This window comes from Phaseolus vulgaris, chromosome 4, assembly GCF_051622355.1.
Source record: "Phaseolus vulgaris cultivar YP4 chromosome 4, ASM5162235v1, whole genome shotgun sequence".
Lineage (NCBI taxonomy): Eukaryota > Viridiplantae > Streptophyta > Magnoliopsida > Fabales > Fabaceae > Phaseolus > Phaseolus vulgaris.
This window is the reverse complement of record NC_143501.1, coordinates 10,378,149-10,393,817: the sequence shown is the minus strand read 5'-3', so window position 1 is coordinate 10,393,817 and position 15,669 is coordinate 10,378,149. Positions and strand designations below refer to the sequence as shown.

General features: G+C 28.6%; 1 protein-coding gene across 17 annotated transcripts; it reads left to right on the top strand.

Moving 5' to 3' along the window:
- Nucleotides 1-4,604: 4,604 nt before the first annotated feature.
- On the top strand, nucleotides 4,605-15,173 carry LOC137837187 (uncharacterized). Of its 17 annotated transcripts, none has more exons than XM_090301561.1 (19): nucleotides 4,605-4,852; nucleotides 5,354-5,493; nucleotides 6,481-6,528; nucleotides 7,774-7,857; nucleotides 8,422-8,505; nucleotides 9,832-10,066; nucleotides 10,221-10,318; nucleotides 10,402-10,446; nucleotides 11,229-11,315; nucleotides 11,397-11,517; nucleotides 11,736-11,945; nucleotides 12,324-12,463; nucleotides 12,563-12,760; nucleotides 12,919-13,009; nucleotides 13,106-13,271; nucleotides 14,046-14,156; nucleotides 14,238-14,337; nucleotides 14,635-14,705; nucleotides 14,867-15,173. In XM_090301561.1, the coding sequence occupies exons 5-18, from the start codon at nucleotides 8,450-8,452 to the stop codon at nucleotides 14,693-14,695; spliced, it is 1,719 nt and encodes a 572-aa protein (XP_090157687.1). In that variant the 5' UTR covers nucleotides 4,605-4,852; nucleotides 5,354-5,493; nucleotides 6,481-6,528; nucleotides 7,774-7,857; nucleotides 8,422-8,449; the 3' UTR covers nucleotides 14,696-14,705; nucleotides 14,867-15,173. The 17 variants fall into 17 exon arrangements, with proteins under 17 accessions (XP_090157687.1, XP_068502188.1, XP_090157689.1 ...); XM_090301565.1 differs by having other exon boundaries at nucleotides 4,606-4,852; nucleotides 9,971-10,066; XM_090301566.1 differs by having other exon boundaries at nucleotides 4,606-4,852; nucleotides 5,354-5,507; nucleotides 9,971-10,066.
- The last annotated feature ends 496 nt before the right edge of the window (nucleotides 15,174-15,669 follow it).

The following is a 15,669-nucleotide window of genomic DNA, read 5'->3' as shown; positions in this document are numbered from 1 at the left end:
GTTCTCAAATATATACAGATAAAGAAAGGTAGAAGGAAGAAAAGTAATAGATGCAGATAAAGCAAGGTAGAAGGAAGAAAAGTAATAGATGCAGATCAAGAAAGGGAAAAGGAAGAAAACCTGAGTTGTTTGAAGACACACAACAGTTGTGGAAATCCTAAACGGCTTATTTGGAAACCCTAAACGGAAACCCTAAATGGCTCATTCACTTTTTATTTGTTCTGGCACCTATTGTTTCACCAATGAATGCAAGAGTGTGAAGATTCAATGACTGTGCAACATCACATTAAAGCTGTCAACCTCAACACCACCCATGTGCTTGTGATAATCAATGCATGTATTCAATGCAAACACTTCCACGCCAATAGTTTGGCCAATTAGTGCAAGACTGCAAGATTCCAAGGCAATTTCTTCTTGTGCCATTTCAATTCTAACCTACATCCTATCATCTTTCATATATCAAAACTGTTTTATAATATTTTAATTAAAAAAAATAATACTTAAACCCAACTTGAGTCTGAGTGTTTTTTAAAGAAACAGAGTATTTTATTACGGTTTTCTAAATAAGAATAGGATAAAATACATAAAATTGTGGAATAAAAAATCAAACAGTTTCTAATATTATAAAAAATTATAAACAAATAATGAATTAAATTATAAACAATAAATTCAATCTAACATCTAAATAAATAAATTTTAATTCAAAATAATTTATTATTTAAGAACATAAAATAGTTAGGTTTTAAATTATTTAATATTAAATATAATAATTATTTTAATTTATTTGATTATAAAGATATTAATTAATCAATTAAATTTTTTAAAAATATTTATATAATAAGATATACTTTTAAATATATATATATATATATATATATATATATAAGAATAGGATAAAATACATGAATTTCTGGAATAAAAAAATAAATACTTCCATTAAGTGATAAACTCACTACAAGAAAAAGTACTTTATTTAAAATTTTATTGTTTTAGATAAATTTTATAAAATTAAAAAATTAGATATTTTGTCTTACAAAAGGCTTTTTTTAATTTAAAACTGTTTTATAATATTTTAATTAAATAATACTTAAAACTCAACTTGAATGTTTTTGAAAAAAAAAATAGAAATCATAATTCTAAGAACATGATTCTTCTTTTGTTTCGTTACTTTAGTTATATTTATTTCAACCTCTTTTTTATTACTGTTTTTTAAATAAGAGAATAGGATAAAATACTTTCATGATAAACATTCTTCATTCCTCTTCTTCTTACTAGAATATGCATATAAATTCAAAATCAAACAGTTTCTAATATTATAAAAAATTAAAAAAATTATAGACTTTATTTTTATATATTTCTAATTAATTTAGAATCAATCTATTTCATATTTTTTTTTTAAAATATCTCAAAACATTATAAACAATAAATCCAATCTAACATCCAAATAAATAAATTTTAATTTAAAATAATTTATAATATAAGAAAATAAAATAGTTAGGTTTTAAACGATTTAATATTACATATAATAATTATTTTAATTTATTTGATTAAAGATATTAATTAAACAATAAAATTTTTGAAAAATCTTTATATAATAAGATATACTTATATATATATATACATATATATAAATTTTGAAAATTTAAAAAATTAAAACTAATTTTAAAAATAAAGTTGGTCATCTTACTACTGTCTTGTTTGAACAGGGTAGGACCATCAATAACTTTGTTGTTGTCTATAGTAGTTCTGCTTAACTTGAGTTAGATTGTTTCTTATGCTGGATACCTATACCTTGTACAGAAAAAAGATAACACATTTTGGTGATTGTTGTGTGCTTTAACTATAGTAACAAAGCAATGGAATTTCGTAGGCACTTGCAATGCAAGAAACAACTTCATATTTTCTAAAATTATGACTAATATTGTTTTTGTAAATGTGAACAAAATGTTCCAAATGCAAGGTCAAAATGTGTTATACTTTTAGAGGGAGTTAGACTCTAATTGTCAGTTATGATATCCTAAAAGAATTTGAGAGTATAATGATACAATACTTGTACACATGTAATTTCATTCTCTGATGAGGATTTTGTTGTGATGAATTAGGTATAGGGAGAATGCTGAAGAAGTGGGACATTTGACTGATTGGACATGTTCAAAGTGTCGAGACTTTTGCAACTACAGCTTCTTCTAGTTGTGTTTCGAGTTAGTATTGTATCCATGAGTTCAATATGACAAAAGAGTTATGTTTGTAGGAAAAAACGAGGTGAGCAACCTACTAGTCCCCTGATCGTAATGCCAAAGAATCAGGTTTTAAGTTTGTTGTGGAAATGCTTACGGTTAAGAAGGCTTCAAAAGCTTAATCATTAAATAAGGTCAGTGACACGATAGCCTTACCATCAAATGAAGCTATTGAGAAAAATGTATGCTACTTTTATGTTCATGTCCTTTCCGAAATCTCTTGTTGTTGACAGATTTGGTTAAAAATGATCTCTTGTTTAATTGTGCAAATTCATGATTAGATAATGATGATATGAGTGAAAATGTGTTTATAGTTCAACTTATGATATGTTTTTTATGAAATGACCTTATGGTTGGTGGTTCATGTTCTTTTTTGTTATTTCCTATAGGAGCTTAAAGCACATCTCTCGGGGGAATTTAAGAAAGAAATTTGTACAGATGCAAATGATGTCACTAAAAGTGATAATGTTGGTGTCATGTTCCAAGGAGAGAGCAGAACAATTGAGAAGGAAATTCTTTTGTCCCTTGACACAAAGTTAAAAGAAATATTTGGCATTAGGTTACCACCCAAAGATGTTGGGAATGCATTACAACTTTTAAAGTTTTCCAAAGTGTTCATGTTAACAATTTGGTCTGATGTTTTATTTGATTAATTGTAATTCATTATTGCATTTAATAGTTGACTAACTGAATAAACATAATTTTCAAATACTTTTAATGTTATAGAGTGATATTACAAAATTGAAACTAATTATTTCTATCAAATATCATACAACTTAAAAATTAAATTTTTGATTATTTTGTAGTTACTCATTTAATTAAATGGTTTTACAATGAATGATATTTCCTCCGGTTATATTAAATTATATATTTTAGAAATAATGGTATTATTGTCACAAACATAATTATTATTTACTGTTATGATGTTCCAATCATTCATAATATAATAAAAAAAAATAAGTGTTTCTTCACATTTATTTATGTGTGTAATTTTAATCAAGCTCTTGATTTCAAGGAGAAGTGAAACATGTTAGAAGAATTAATATGTAATCAAAGTAAAATATATTAGAGTTTCATCCCACATTAATTGATTCACCATGCATTATTATCTTATTCTTGCAATAATAAAGTCTGCGTTGACTTTTGGTATGATTTATCTTGTGAAAATTAAAAATAAATAAAATATATTAAATATTTTTAGGATATTTTAAGTGTAGATCATTATTTAAATTTTACTAATAATTAATATAACTGAGCAGGTATTTAGTAATTTTTATATATCTTTATTAAAAGAAAAATATTAACCTTAAATGAATAATTAAGAATTCTATATTTATAAAAGTGAATAACTAATAATTTTATATTTATAAAGATCAGTAAAGGATAAAAAATTTCATTAAAGATTATTTGTGTTAACTTTTTTCTCTAATAAACATAAATGACAACTATTAAAGATTAAATACTTGTATATACCATTAATAAAGTGGAAAACAAAATCAATGGAATTAAAGATTTTTATTAAGAATGTAATTTTTTTATTGAACTAAAAATAAAATATGTCAATACCTGTTATATTAAATAATTTTTTTTCATGAACATGATCTTTTTTACATTCATAAACGTGCACAACTTAGTCCTACAATCTAACAAAGTTAAGCATTTCAATTTTTTTTTATAAAAAAAAATTAAATTAAACAGATTCATTTAAGAAAAAAAAAAAATAATTTCCGTACACCTAAAAAAACTCAAATGAAACCATACCCCAACTCCTATCATCACTTTATTTTAATTTTAATTTTAATTATAACTGTTATAATTTTATTTATTATAATTATCATTACTTTATTTATTATAATTATAATTATTTATTATTATAATAATAATTATTTTACTTTAATTATATTATCATTATTTTAACTATTATAATTATCGTCACTTTATTTTAATTCAGTATAATTATCATTACTTTATTTTAATTATAATAATCATTACATTCTTTTAATTATAATTATCATTACTTTATTAAATTATAACTACCATTACTTTATTTTAATTATAATTATTAAATAAAGTAATACTTGGTTTAAAAGCTTAGCTTAGATGACAGCTGTCTCCATGAATGAGCCATGTGTCAAATTCCAACTTTCAAATTATCACTCTCTTAACAACAATGAGAAGAAATATTAAACCTAAAAATAAATTCAGTTATGAAAAAACACTGGAAAAATAAAAAAATGAATAGAAAAAAAAACAGAAAGTATGACTTTTATTATTTTTAAAAAACAAATATATGTAATCCAGTGTTAAAAAAACTTATATATTTATTTTCTCAATTTTGCAAAATTGATCTAAAAGAATAAAAATTTAGACATGTTGATGGAAACTTGTGTATGATAAGAATTGTTTTGAAAGGAGAAGAAAGAATGAAAGGTGAAGCGATTAACAGAGGGACATCTCAGTCATGTGTGGTGGAGCTACTGTATTCTCCGGTCACCAGTTCTTCGGTCTTCCTCATACAACTCATCCCTACCCACCGATAAACTCGGTCACTGCCTGCTTCTTCATCTCGGATTCTGCCAAATGCTGGTGCCAATCGCTTCAGCTTGGTTTCAATGGTATTTTCTTTCCTCATTGGAAATACATCTTTTTCTTTTCTCAATATATGAACTGTAACTGACCGAACCCTAGGATGAGTTTGGAAGAAGTACTTTACTGTTTATTTCTGCTTAGGGTTTATATTAGATCATTTATAAGATTAAATTCCAATAATAGAAATAACTTTTGCATGAATACTTACATCATAAGCAGTTATCTAATAAATACTTTGATGCTGTTCTTTGAATTAATTTCACTTTAAATATTTATAAAGAAAGTAGTTAAAATGACTTGACTTTCCTCCAATAAACTAGAGTCTGCTTGTAAACTTCACTTCTTGGCAAAGTTAAATGAAAAAGTTAATCCCTCTGAGGTTACAGGAGAAATGTTTGGAAGTCCCACATTGCAAGTATCAAGTCTTGGTGTGCAACTTATATATGTGTGGGGGCAATTATGCTTAATGTCAATTTGCTAAGATGAAATAGTACTTATTACTTATTCGGGTTTGCCTGGTTTTCCAGAAACATGGTGAAGTGGAGGAGTTTGTAAAGTCCCACATCATCTGCTTACATTTGATAGCTCTGCTTTAGACATAACCAGCTCTGATTATCCAAAGAGAATTAAAAACGGACCTGTGATCAAAGGCTACAACAATATTCTGGTTGTCTAATTATGGTTTGAAGATGAAAATTTCTTTTAATTTTTTATGTTGTACCAATTTTCTTTCTTTAGCTTTATCAGCAAATACTGCTGGCATTACTTTCTTTTGAGGTAGCTAGTATAGTTCTGGAACCTTGAGCTCTAGTTTTCCACCGAAACAGAAAATACACTAGACAAAAATTCCAAATTTGAGAAGTGTTTTTTGGTCTCTGTTACCACAAATAATTATGATAGTATTGTGTATTTTCCTTTCCTTTTTCTGAAAATTTGTTTGTATAAGAAACAATGTATGTGAAAGTAAGAAACAAACTGTATATATCTGATTTCTTGTCTGTTAAAAACAAAAAATAACCTTAAAAAATATTTTCTCAGAACAAACAACCTTAATATTTCTCTTTATGAGAAAAATTATGGGCTCCAGTAGTTACTTTGAAAGATACTGTGTACTTTTTCTAATAAATTTCAGTTATTATTTCAACAATACCAGATAAACCATATGAATACTTTTTGTTTGCGAGTTTATGAGAATTTGGATTTCAATATCTTGTACTTTACTGTTTATATTGGTATTTTGTGAAGTATTTAAGAAAAGAAATATTGAACTATTGATGATATATACTGCGAAGTGAATAGGTTTTACACAGTTGTAAATGTTATTTCTTTCAATCTGTGTTGGCACAAATGAAATTGCTGGTGCATTTTTGATTTGTTTGTAACATGTCCCTACTCTTTGAGGGAACTATTGTATATTGTTAAGTTCTGGTTAATATCCCTCATCTCAGCTTGTTGATTCACTGCTTTACATGATTGTCCTTGCCCTCACAACATAAAATTTGCAACTGGTTGATGGGTTATTTTTTCTTAGGATATTGTTAATGGTTGCAGGATTTAATTGGCATGATTGGTCTAGATGTGGGACTACCACCTCAATTTTTTATTCATTGATTTCATGTAATACATTAAGTGCTGATCTTTTTATTTCATACAGCTACAGTTTTTGGGCAGCATATTTTAATCTTCTCCATGGATTCGAAGGGTGAGTTATGTTAATATATGACTTCTCTTTTGCAGTTATTGGAATGCCACTTAAGGTACACAGTAAATAAATTTACTAGATAGACAATCATCGTAACAAAATTGTGCAAAAGAGTCATGGTTAGGCCCTTTCCTAATTTTCATGTTGTCGCTGAAAAATAAGTCAACTCTAGAGGGGGAGGGTTGATAGTCGACAGTGTAATGTATGAATGTTTATGCTTTTAAAAGACTTTTGATAAAATGATTTTCGCAAAACTAAATTGTAAAGATTTATCCGCATAGACAGTCTCAAGTACACTAAAAGAGCAGAGAAAACTCGTTTTATCACTTTTTCCTGAGTACACAATCTCACTCCTGGAATACCCCCGTAAAATCTCTCCTTGAGACTAAGAAGACCAAGTATTCTCTGACACTAAGCTGCTTTTGCTTTCTTTGACACCATGTATTACTTATAAAAATTGTGTATTTGTTGTGTTGATGTTGTTCTTGTCTTCGATGTTGTTCGTATTGTTTAGGCTTCAAAAATGTGTTCATGGTAAGACATTTGATTGTGGTTACTGAAACAAATCTTTGATTCTCAGAAAAGTGAAGCAGATCTTCTTGTAATCTTTAATATTCTTGTAGAAAGTTACTCCAAATAGTTTTTTGTTCTTTCTTGTTGGTCTGCTTATGTTTATTTTCGGTTTATTGATAAGTGCTGGACACTTCAAAAAAGGAAATTAAATGTACAATGTGTCTTGGGGATAACGTGTAATATATTTCCTTTTATATGTGTTATATTATTGCCATTTACATTATATTCAATCTTAAATTAAGGCAAGTAAAAATATTCACCTTATTTTAATACAGATCTTACCAGAAAGTAAATCCTTTCAGAAAACAGCACATTGGATGCGGATAATACTTGTTGATAAAAACAAATTATATATGCTAGCCGGCATGCTGTTTTTGTCTTATAGGAGGTTAGGTAATATAAATTCATTAAGCTCTTTAAATGATTTAGCAAGTTCCAAAGCATATGTTGTTTAACTCTGTTATTACTTCAAAACTTAATCTTGGTTGTTATTATTAAAACGTAGTGTAAATGTCATCTAATATGCTTAAACTGTCTGAGACTAGACACTGCTTGAGTCTTAACAGTTGTTTCATGTTTCTCTTTATGCACTGATGTTTTGATTGAATGGTCCTTTGGGTCAAATGCTCTGTGTATTGTTAATATTCTGTTATTGAACCATCTTTTTTGCAGTATGCACAACTCATGCCAGCATGCTTCACATATTCAGATGCTAAAATCTTGACAGAAAAATGTGCAACCCCAATTCTTAAGCAGGTAATCTCTTGGTAGATTCATGCTTACTGTCATTGTTGGTTTCAATTTAAATTACTTATAATGTGTTATCGAAAATGGTCAATTGGATGTATAGTCTAAAACTTTCAGTAGTTGAGTTGGCTGATATGCACGTGTCAAACTGTATACAAACAATTAATCGGATATGAAATGTCGTTTAACCTTAGTTGTAGGATTTTAACAAGATTGAACTCATTTGTTAATTGTTCCTGCCAAATTACCTTTTTTTTATTCTGGACTAATAATATATTGTTAAATAAACCTTATAGTACAGAGTTCATTTTATGTAGTGTCCATGGATCATGCCAAAATTGCCAATGGCATATAGGTGTACATGTACATCTGCCAAGGAAATAGTTCATTTCTATAAATAGTCATTTTATGCACTCAATATGAAGTCCATCCATAGTTTTCAAACTGTTTTTTATTTTATTAACATTAGTTTCAATTTTCCCTGTAAGCATTCAATTCTACTCACAGCTTGTCTGTCTAACATAGGTGGTTTTGAACATTAAATGTATCATGTGTTGTCCTGTGCTTTTACAGGTGAAGAGTGATTTTACCAGATATTGGTATGGAGATGAGCAGCATTTGGATGAGTCATGGAAACAAATATTCTTATATGACCATGTATGTTATTTGAATTAGTGAATAGTCAATTTGGTACTTTTTATTTTTTGTATATTAATACTTCATTTTCATACTTTTAGGAATTAAACGAAACATAAAAGTAACATTTCCTTTTCTCTGTTCTCTGCTTGTGTTTGAAATGAAACACAACACAGTACTTGAACCAATTTCAAAGCTTAAATCTGGGATGATTTGGCTCTGAACATGAGCAAAAATGAATCCTTCTTAATACATAATGATATATTTGTCATTAACCAACCATCACATAAACTTTAACTATTAGGAGAATGCATGTGAATTTTTTTCATGCTAGAGATAGTCTTAACAAGGCTTAAATTTGGGGTGATTTGACTCTGAACATGGGAAAAGATTAATCCTTCTTTATACATAATGATATATTTGTTAACCAACCATCACATAAACTTAAACTATTAGGAGAATGCATGCTAATTTTTTCCAAACTAGAGATACTCTTAACAATCTTCATCCATACCTTAGTTAAACAACTAGATTGCCACTGCATGCACTTGTTGCAAATGGAATTTAAGCATTCTTCTTCTGTACCCTGTTATATGATCCTCAGTTCTGAGACATCATTTTATCTGTGTTGCTTCAGGGATGAGACATCATTCTTGTTCTCCTGTTCTAAAATTGATTCTTATAGAAGTATGCTACGGGAAAAGAAAATAATGGCATTTATCTAATTTTAATGTAATCGAAAAATGAGTGTATGGGTATAATAGGATGGGTAAATTTATGCTGCTGGTTCATCTATTCCCCTGTGCATACACTATCATCTCTCTCTGTATTATGAGCTGTTTTAACCACATTAGGTTCCCTTGTATTCTTTTCTTATTTATTACTATTTATTTAATTTTTAAACTACATTTATGATCATTTGTTGGTATATCCTGGATTTTGACCTCATCTTAGGCTTACAACTTCTATCCTTATCCTTAGCATTTATGAGTACGCTTTTTTCAAGATTCTTTTTGACAAAACCGAAGCAGCCAGCTTGTCTTTTCAGCATTTGTAAACAAAATACTCTTGAATTGTCTCAGTCTTCTTTTTGGGTATGACAGTATGTTTGTTGGTTTTGGAATATAAAACTATGGCTAATTCCATGTTTAATTATTTTCAGTTGCATTTAGATTGACCTTGAAATTCCACTGTAATCCACTTGACATTTAATAGATGACTTATAGTAAATTAGAATAACATTTGTGTCTGAAAATTGTTCAGATTTAGATTTAATACATTAATAGATTGATAAAAATAATTTAATACATTTATTACTGTAATTAATAAAGTTTATATTATAAATAGTATGGGGAAAGGAAGACAGAAGTACCCTACCAAAATTGCAAACCAGCCGTCTTCCCTTTGTTGCTCTCTTCACCTCACCATTCAAGGAGGGAATTCCTTTTCCTATTTCAACATGGATAACCGATTGTTTTCTACTCAGAATAAGAACTTCGAGGAGGGCTTTACCAGCGAGAAATTAAAACGTTCAAATTCTTGTCCCATTCAAATAGGAGCAAATGGGAAATCTTGCCACCAAGTACTTTTCTATTTTTATTTTATTTTGTGTTGCCCAATTTTTCATTTTGGAGTGTGGTGGTTTTGTGTTTACTCTTTGTTGTTCAGTTTGTTTCTTGATTTTGTTGTGCATTTGGACACTAACATTTTTGTTTCGTTGGTTTTCAACTGTGAAGTGCCGGCAAAAGAAAGAGGATTTTGCTGCAACATGCAAGAACTTGAAGAAAGGGAAGCCTTGTCCGATTAAGTACTGCCACAAGTGCCTCTTGACTAGGTTAGTTCAACATTATAAATCTTGGGTTTTCTTTTTATTTTAGATTTGTATTTTCAAAATTATCCCATGGTTTTTTCATAAAGGCTTGATATGCTTAGCACCACTGTGGAAGAAGACATCTCAACAAGGTTTACTCCTATACTCCCACCTATCACATGCATCATATCAAAGAAATATATGAAGATGTGGGAACAGTGGAAGGTCCTAGAGGAGCTAAAGGCCTTGTTTTTGGCCATGTTTATGGCAAAGCCTTTTTTAATTTGCAACATGGTCCAAAGATCCATTCTTTTGCAACAAGTATCCGAAGAAATCACAAAAATATCTTGTTTTTTTTCTTTGTACATGTCACCAGTATCCCTAATGATAGACTATCTTGTGTGAACAGGGTAGGACCATCAATAACTCTGTTGTTTTTTATAGTGGTTCTGCCTAACTTGAGTTAGATTGTTGATTATGCTGGATACCTATGCCTTGTACAGAAAAAAATAATACATTTTGGTGGTTGCTGTGTGCTTCAATTATAGTTGCAAAGCAATGAATTTCGTAGGCACTTGCAATGCAAAAAACAATTTCAAATTTTCTAAAAAGAAAAAGTTTTGTTAACATTGCACACAGTAAATAACACTATTCAAAAACTCATTATAATAATATTATAATATTTTTAATTAAAAATTAAAATGAAAATATTAATTGATTTGTTTGTTAAGAGAGTTTTTTACTGTAGTCAATGTTAAGATATCAGCATCCTTTCTAAAACTATGACTAATATTGTTTTTGTAAATGTGAACAAAATGTTCTAAATATAGGGTCCAATGTGCTATACTTTTAGAGGGAATCCTAAGTATAATGATACAATACTGGTGTATATGTATTTTCTTTCTCTCATGAGGATTTTGGTACCGTGAATTAGGTATGGAGAGAATGCTGAAGAAGTGGCACATTTGGCTGATTGGATATGTCCAAAGTGTCGAGGGTTTTGCAACTGCAGCTTATGCCAGTGAGTTTTTTTTTCGTTTTTACTATTTGTGTTTCATACTGTATCTATAAGTTCAATATGACAGGAGAGTTATGTTTGTAGGAAAAAACGAGGTGAGCAACCCACTGGTCCCCTATACCGTAATGCCAAAGAATCTGGTTTTAAGTCTGTAGCAGAAATGCTTGCGGTTAAAAAGGCTTCGGATGATTCAGGATTAAATAAGGTCAGTGGCACGAGTATCTTACCATCAAATGAAGCTATTGAGAAAAAAATATGCTATTTTTCTAAAATCTTCTCTTTTTGATAGATTTGGTTAGAAATGATCTCTTGTTTAATTGTGCAAATTCATGATTATATGAGCGAAAATGTGTTTTATGATATGCTTTTTATGAGATGACCTTATAGTTGGTGGTTCATGTTCGTTTTTGTTATTTCTTGCAGGAACTTGAAGTACATTTCTCAGGAGAATTTGGAAAAGAAAGTTGTATAGATACAAATGATGCCCCCTTCCAAGAAGAGAGCAAACCAATTGAGGAGGAAATTCTTTTGCCCCCTGGCAAAGAGTTGAAAGAAATATTTGGCATTGAGGTACCCTCCAAAGATGTTGGAAATGCTTTGCAACTTTTAGAGTTTTGCAAAGTGTTTGGAAAGGTATGGTTTCATGTTAACATCCTAATGTTTTGTTTGATTAATTGTAATTATTACTGTATTTAATAGTTGATTGACTGAAAAAACATAATTGACAAATTCCTTTGTTCTTATAGAGGGATATTACATAATTGGGACTAATTATTTTTATCAAATATTATGCAACTTAAAAGTCAAGTTTTCGATGATTTTGTAGTTGGTCATTTAATGGTTTCACCATGAATAATATTCCCTCCTGTTACATTAAATTATATATTCTAGAAATAATGACATTATTATCACATGCGTAATTATTGTTTTGTGGTTATGATATTGCTGCCATTCATAATATATTTTATTAAGTATTCCTTCACATTTATTCTTGTGTGTAATTTTAATCAGGCTCTTGATCTCAAGGAAGGAGAAGCTGAAGCCATACTAGAAGAATTAGTATGTAAACAAAACATGCATGGAGAAAACACCTTCCTGATTGAATTTCATATTAGAGTGTTGGACTTGATCCTAAACAATTCGAGAAATGAGTGAGTTATCTCTTACAACTTTTGTTTGGAGTTTTGGGTGATTAATTTTTTTCTATGAGATACTTGAATTAAAGTTCCATATGGATGACTTTGATGTAGGTCTCCATCCTTACCTACTAGGGATGGAAATAATTCATGGTTGAAACATGTGGAGGATTTAATCATGAAATCCTATCATATATTAAATGATTTTCCTTTGGATTGGCTTCAAGAAGGAATCGGTGGATATTATAAGTTGGATTTGTCTAAAAAGTTTAAACTGATGACTTTTCTTTGTGACGAAGCTCTGAACACTGAGTAAGTATTTCAAGTCTAGTTAGAAAATATCCTTTTTCTTTGTATTCTTTCGTTTTATTACTTTCACCACTTTATCCTTCTTTTTGTTGTCTTTTTCTTCTAATTTTTGTTGTCTTAATATCATTTAAAGTGGTTGGAAACTTGCTTAATATGTCCAGGAAACTGAGGAGTTATATTCATGAGGAAAATTCAAGACATGCAAAAGAAGTGAAAGAAGCAAAACATAAGGTTGCTGCAACTAAGGAAAAGGTAATAGAAACAAAGGTATTATGCTCTTTGTATATGGATTATCCTTGCTGCTGTTACATTGTGTTCATAATAATTTCATGTGCATGTTATTTACAGGTAAAGTGTCTTGAGAAGAAGTTGCGGAGTGAGAAGGCCAAAGTTGTTCATTCAACTGTGTCTCCCTTTCCGATGGAGGAGCATGAAGCTCTTCTTTCAAAAATAAGAATTGAGGTTGATGAAGCACACACTGATATGCTTGGGTTAAAGGGCATAACTCAAAAAGGTATGTCATGATTAATCGATTATGAATTATTATCATCATTGATGTTATCTTGCCTAAAGTTCTTCCCACTTTCATTTTCTTAGGTCAAAATGTTTTGGTGTGATACATAAATCCATAGTTCAAAGTTATCCAAGTTGTAAACAAGCAATCATTAGCAAAAGATCCTAAAAGCAGAATAAAATGTTGGTTTTGTTTTATGATCACACTAGGATGAAAAATAACTAATATGTATGACAAACATCTATTGGTACATAGGTTTAGTCTTAGGTTTTACAATAATTTTGTACTATATACTGCTCAATGCTTTTATCATTTTATAACATGTTTCTCTTCTTGCACAACAATATTCACTTACACAACATCCTATAAGATGTTTAATTTCTCAGTTTAAATTCATCAATTTTGTATTTTACTAAACATCTAGCTAGGTCTTGGTTTGATAAAGAAATAATTTAAAGGGTGCACTTCCAAAAGGTATGATACGAGCTATGTAAATTAATCATTATGTTATAACGCCTAAAGTTTTCACATAATACACAATAACATTCAGTTATGCAACATCATATAAGGTTTTAAATTCCATTTGGTTTAAATTCACCATTTTCTTATGGAAAAATGATTGTTTGCTGCAAAGCATTTATTTTTGAAATGGTTTCATAAATATATTACTGCTCTTGGAATGGAAAGTTTGGGTACATATTGTTGCTTGATATCTTGTAAGAATTTAATTTTTTGCTATTGTAAAGGTTGTCATTTGTTCTTTTAATGTTACAGCGAAATTAGGTTGTGATGCTTTAAGGATCAAACCTGAATTTGTAGACAATAACGGTCAAGCATTCTGGAATTTTAGAAGTTGCAGTAGTGAATATACTGTTATTTTGCAAGGTAACACTTAAAATCCATTTGAAATGTTTATAGAATTATGATTGGGGTTTAGCAAGTTTTCTAAAAGAAAGCAACACGCAGAAATTAAAATAGAGGATGAAATTGCCAAAGCACCGGAAGAAAAGTGGTATGTTTATGGTCCTGACAAGAAGGAAGAGGTTCATAAATATATTTCCAAAAGGTGAGTTCATTTCTTAAATTTATAGTGGATTGCTCGTGTGGTTTCAGATTCTGGACATGATATTGGAAAGTTTAAATTCTTTATATTTTATCCATGAACATGATGCTAAATAGTTAGCAAAGCTAGCTTTTTATTAACTATCATTATTTTATCTATTAATTAAGAAGTATAATGATATATGAAAATTGGATTTGAAGAAGTTATTTAAGAGACTTCAAGATTTATAATGTGATATTATATTTCTCGACTAAACCACAACTACTCAACTGCATGTTTCTTTTCTACCTTGGTTTGCAGGTCTAAAAGACTTAACCGGCGTAAGGTTTCTCACGAGCTTTTAAGTGAAGCAAGTTTGTAGAACTTTTGTGGTTAGTATCTTTGTATTTGTATTTATGAGACTATTGTAAATTTATCTAATCATGATATTAGAAGTAACGTTATTTTTCACATGATATACATTTTATTTTATTTATTCTGGATTTGTGGATATGATTAAAATCATGGAATAGTTTTTCTTGTGTTTTTGCAGGTTTTGGTAGAAATCTTTGATGGGAACATAAAGGATTTTTTGATGTTAGAAAAAGAGAATTAGATTTCTATTCATAGTTTTATTTTTCTTCATTTAAATAGTTAGACAGGGGAAATGATGTGTTGTAAATATTCCAAATGAGCTCAATTAATTATTGGCAATCTAAGAAAGAATATTAAGTCTTTTAACAATGGTAGAAAAGTTGAGTTGTATATGGTTAAATATTTTATACATACTCATGTAATAGGTTTATTTGTGATTTACATGATTTTTTTAATTAATTATCATCCCCATTTAAGTATGTTAATTGAGTTGCAATAAATGCATTATTATCTTATTCTTGCAATAATAAAGTCTGACTTTCGATGAGATATGATTTATATTGTGAAAATAAAAGTGAAGTAAAATAGATTTAATATTTTTAGGATTTTTTAAATGTAGATTATAATGAGGTAATAATAAGCTTTAAAATATGATTTTTATTTATAAGACATCTTTATAAATGTAGGACATTTAAACAATTTTCATATTTTTTAAAATTATTACATTTTTTTCTCTTTTTTTACAATTTTCTATATATTCTTTTAATTCTTAAAAAAATATTGTCTTTCGTTTCTTGTAAGAGAGATCATTATGGTAGAGATAAAAATAGAAAAAAGTTAATATAATTTGAAATCACTTTATTAAATATCTTATTTAATTTTTGCAAACTTATATCCAAAAGAGTTGACAGATGCTTTTAGATAAATAGTTAGTTCAATACAATAATTACTTATTTTTTTTATATATATTTAAACAACGAA